Here is a 3,774-nt window from a genome sequence, read left to right as displayed (position 1 = left end):
TGCTTTTTTTGGCATTTCAATATTTTATCTCAAGAAAAATTTTCACGTATGCATCATCATCTGGGAATATGTGGAAAAAATTAACAAAAAATTTTCTTTTTAAAAATATATAACAACCCAAAAAAAAGCATTACAATTTTGTGCAATGTGTGTGCGTCATCGATTTGTTTTGTACGTTGCTTTCGTTTACAATGAAAGGAAGAGAAAAAAAGAAGAAACAAAGCATACAATAGTAGAAAACAAGCAAGATCCGGGTGATGTCAGAACCGTGTTTATACAAGATAGGAGCAGTGTTGATTTAATGGGGATGCACCATTGACGATGACGGTTATACATTTTTCTACTGTGTTCACGGTAAAAAGCGATTGCGTAATCATCTGTAGCTGTAGCTGTCGAAACGCTGAACACAGACTGATTATTGAATCAAAAAAAAAGTATTTTTAGCTCTCTTTCTTTTCTCTCTCTCCCTCTGTTTATCATACATATATTATACAATGATCGATCGATTTTTTCCTCTTGCTTCTTTTTCTTCAAACAACAGGGCATATTTTTATGCGGGCTCAAATGTTTCAGAAACACCAAACCACTAACCAACTCTGTATTTATTTATTTATTATACACAGCATGTTATATTGCCATTTTCCCTCTACACTTTTTTTTGATTGATTGATTTATTTCTATCTATCTAACAATTTATCTTCACTTCCTTTCATTCCCTCTCTCTCTCTCTCCATGAATCACTTTTTCATCCTCCTTTGCTAGACACAATTCAACCATTGGAGTTTTATAAATAATAAAATTTTCTTGCTCTCTCACTTTTTTTGCTTCAGTTCGATTTTTAACCGCACTTCACTAGACACCGGATGTACTAGTCACTTTTTGCCTCATTTTCTCCACTCATTTATTTCTTAGCGGTTTAGCTATGAAATCACACGGCCGGGTAGCAATGCTCAGGCATAGCATGGCATGTGTACGCATGTGTTAAAAGTCAATTTTCTTCACTTGTTCCGCAGTCGGCGCTCAACTCAATGCCTGCCTACCTCTATATCATTCACGCCAGTGTTTTTGAACGTAAAAATCCCGAGGTTGACTGAATTTATTATGCATGGTGGTGGTTCTTGAAATTTCGCATTCTCCTCGTGCCCAGTCGTCAGACGATGAACACTAAACACTAGACGACGACGAAGACGACGACAACGATCGATCAAACGAGCTCAATTTTTTTTTCTTTCTTTTCCCCCTCAATTCCCCTCTTTCACAGAAAATCGCTCGCTTACTCGCTTGAAAAATAAAAATCCTAACTCAACAACACATGCCCAATATAAAATTCAAAATCTTCACTAATAAAGTCTATCGAGTGATTGATGATGCATGTCTCAGGCAACTGAAAGGTGAAAAAAAAAACAAAAATTCTAATCACGCTAAAAATATTCCACTGATATATACATACCTACGTATACGTATAGACAGAAATTGAAAAGGAAAATATTTCCATATGCATATACACTAAAATGAGAGAGGGAGAGGGAAAATTATAAATTTCAGCCTCCCGTTTCCTCTTCAAAATAGAATAGTGTTGTAAAATTAAAACTAATTCTGTTTTAGATATCCGGAAAAAATCATTCATTCGCGCTACAAATTTACGATTCACAATGGTCTACAAATGCATGGATGAAATTTCCTCACATTCTACGTCTCGGACATCGAATTTTCGTCAATGTCATGCTGCAACGTATGCGCATATGAAAAAAGAAAACAATCATCTCGACAAATATATGCTAATTAAATTGGTTCTTTTGTATTACTTTAGCAACCATCAACAGCGAACAGGAGAAAGATGATGAACTGAAGCCACTACTGAAAGAATGTTTTTTCACCCGTCAGTCTTCACCAACTAGCTTGCCTAGACATTCTCTGATCATTGCTGGGTAAAGAGAAATTTTCTACTTCAATCTCTCGCAAATGGAATTTTGCTGTTATTACATTTTTTTATTTAGCAAAGTGCAAAAATATACAAATGTACAAAAAAATAGCAAGCCTTAAAACTATTACGTAATTTAAATGAAAATGCAATTTTCACTTTTCACAAATAATTTTAAAATCTTAACTGCAACAGTAACTGTACAGATATTGTATTGTTGGTTGTTTACTCTCTGTGCGAATTGTTTTGCTTGCTGTGATGCTTGCATTGCACATTGTTACTCATGTTCATGCTTTCTTGCTTCTATCTAACTGAACAAACAACACATTGCTGCTAACAAAGAGCTTGTTGTAATTACAATTCTTAGTCGACATATTAATAATCACTTCTGTTGAAAAAGTAAGCGAAATTGTATCTTCTGATTGATTCAACGCAGTAGCCATTAAGTAATCAGTGGAAATGAAAAGTTGCTTTTTTCTCTTTCTATCACTCTTTCTTTTTTCTCTTCAAAATCGATATTTTAATAATATAATTTTCCAAATCAAAGATGTACACATTTTCAGATGCCCCGTCGACACTTCGGTGATGGTTCATTATTCAAGACAACCACCAGAACAACAACGACGATTCAGTCGTTTTAGTGTAGAGCCAAGTCAGTTCTATTTTTCTGGAAGTTTCATGTTCCTACACTGCAGCGTAGCTGTATGCTCAGACGACCAAACCAACGATAGTTATGAAACGGTAAGAATAACTATCACTATTACTAATTTTCTATATAAATTTTTCAAATTAAAAAACCATAGCAACAAATATATCCATCAATTTTCTTCATAATATAATAATTACATTATTAATAAACACAATCGACAAACGAATTCAGATCAAAAGTTTCCAATAAACACAATATAAAACTTGATTTATAAATAACAAAATGTTCATTTTTGCAACATGCATAATTAATGATTTTCAGCTGATTTGAAATGTCAAAAAAAGTTAACTTTAAATTATTTTTTGTTTCTGCTGTTGTTGAGATTTTACTTTTCTGCTTTTCCAATTTGAGACGAAAAATATATATTACACGATTTCGTTCATCAATAAATTCCACCCACCATTCGCCACTATTTTCAACAAATTTTCCAATCAGCTCAGCAAATTTATAAGCAGATAAACAGAGATCATGTATAAAAGTGATTTTTCGATCAAAAATTGATCAACATCAAAATCAAGCTAACCAAGCAAATTACATTAATAAAAAGTGCTTCGTAAAAGTGAGGAAATTGACATAATAAATGAATTGAATAAATTAGGCACATTCTTAGCGGTCAGCACGAACTTCTCCTGCCTCTGCTGAATTATTCAGTTGGTACTACCTGCCTTATAATTTGTAAAATTGCTTTTCAAAAAGAACAACAAACAAACAGCATTAAGCTTGAGAGAGCTTTTTTTAAACATCACATCAAATAAATGGAATTTTATATATTCTTCTTGAAAAACTGACTGAAAATTTATAACTAGAAAAATATTGAAAAAAAGTACACATTTTTATGCATTATATTGGTGCAAACAACTGCTTCTTGCTAAACTTTCACGAGAGCATGATAAGCATTGAAAAAAGTTGTTTGTGTTCATTTTTCCAAACATACCGTAGCCAGCTGTTTGACACATATTTTAATGGCTAGTTTTTATCAGCAAAGAAAAAAAGTTTCAATCGCTGAAAATAGTCTTCAATTTTGTTTATTTGCTGCGTTGCTTCAGACTTATAAAGATGAAAAACAAACACTAGATGTGCAATCTTGTCGTAAAAAAAACCAAGCACAAATTCAACGTTTAGGTAGTAATAATGGGGGGAAGGA

At 32.9% G+C, this 3,774-nt stretch overlaps 1 protein-coding gene across 1 annotated transcript; it reads left to right on the top strand.

Annotated features, from left to right (window-relative positions):
• Positions 1-1,312: 1,312 nt before the first annotated feature.
• On the top strand, positions 1,313-2,662 carry Tsp_12823 (TGF-beta receptor type III; the record flags this gene model as incomplete). Its single annotated transcript, XM_003367843.1, has 3 exons — positions 1,313-1,391; positions 1,606-1,732; positions 2,485-2,662. Coding segments are annotated over exons 1-3 (384 nt in total), but the record flags the coding sequence as incomplete, so codon positions are not given.
• Between the last annotated feature and the right edge of the window lie 1,112 nt (positions 2,663-3,774).

Source organism: Trichinella spiralis (genome assembly GCF_000181795.1).
Source record: "Trichinella spiralis strain ISS 195 chromosome Unknown Scfld3583, whole genome shotgun sequence".
Classification (NCBI taxonomy): Eukaryota; Metazoa; Nematoda; class Enoplea; order Trichinellida; family Trichinellidae; genus Trichinella; species Trichinella spiralis.
The sequence above is the reverse complement of the archived record's forward strand: the minus strand, read 5'-3'. Positions and strand labels throughout refer to the sequence as shown.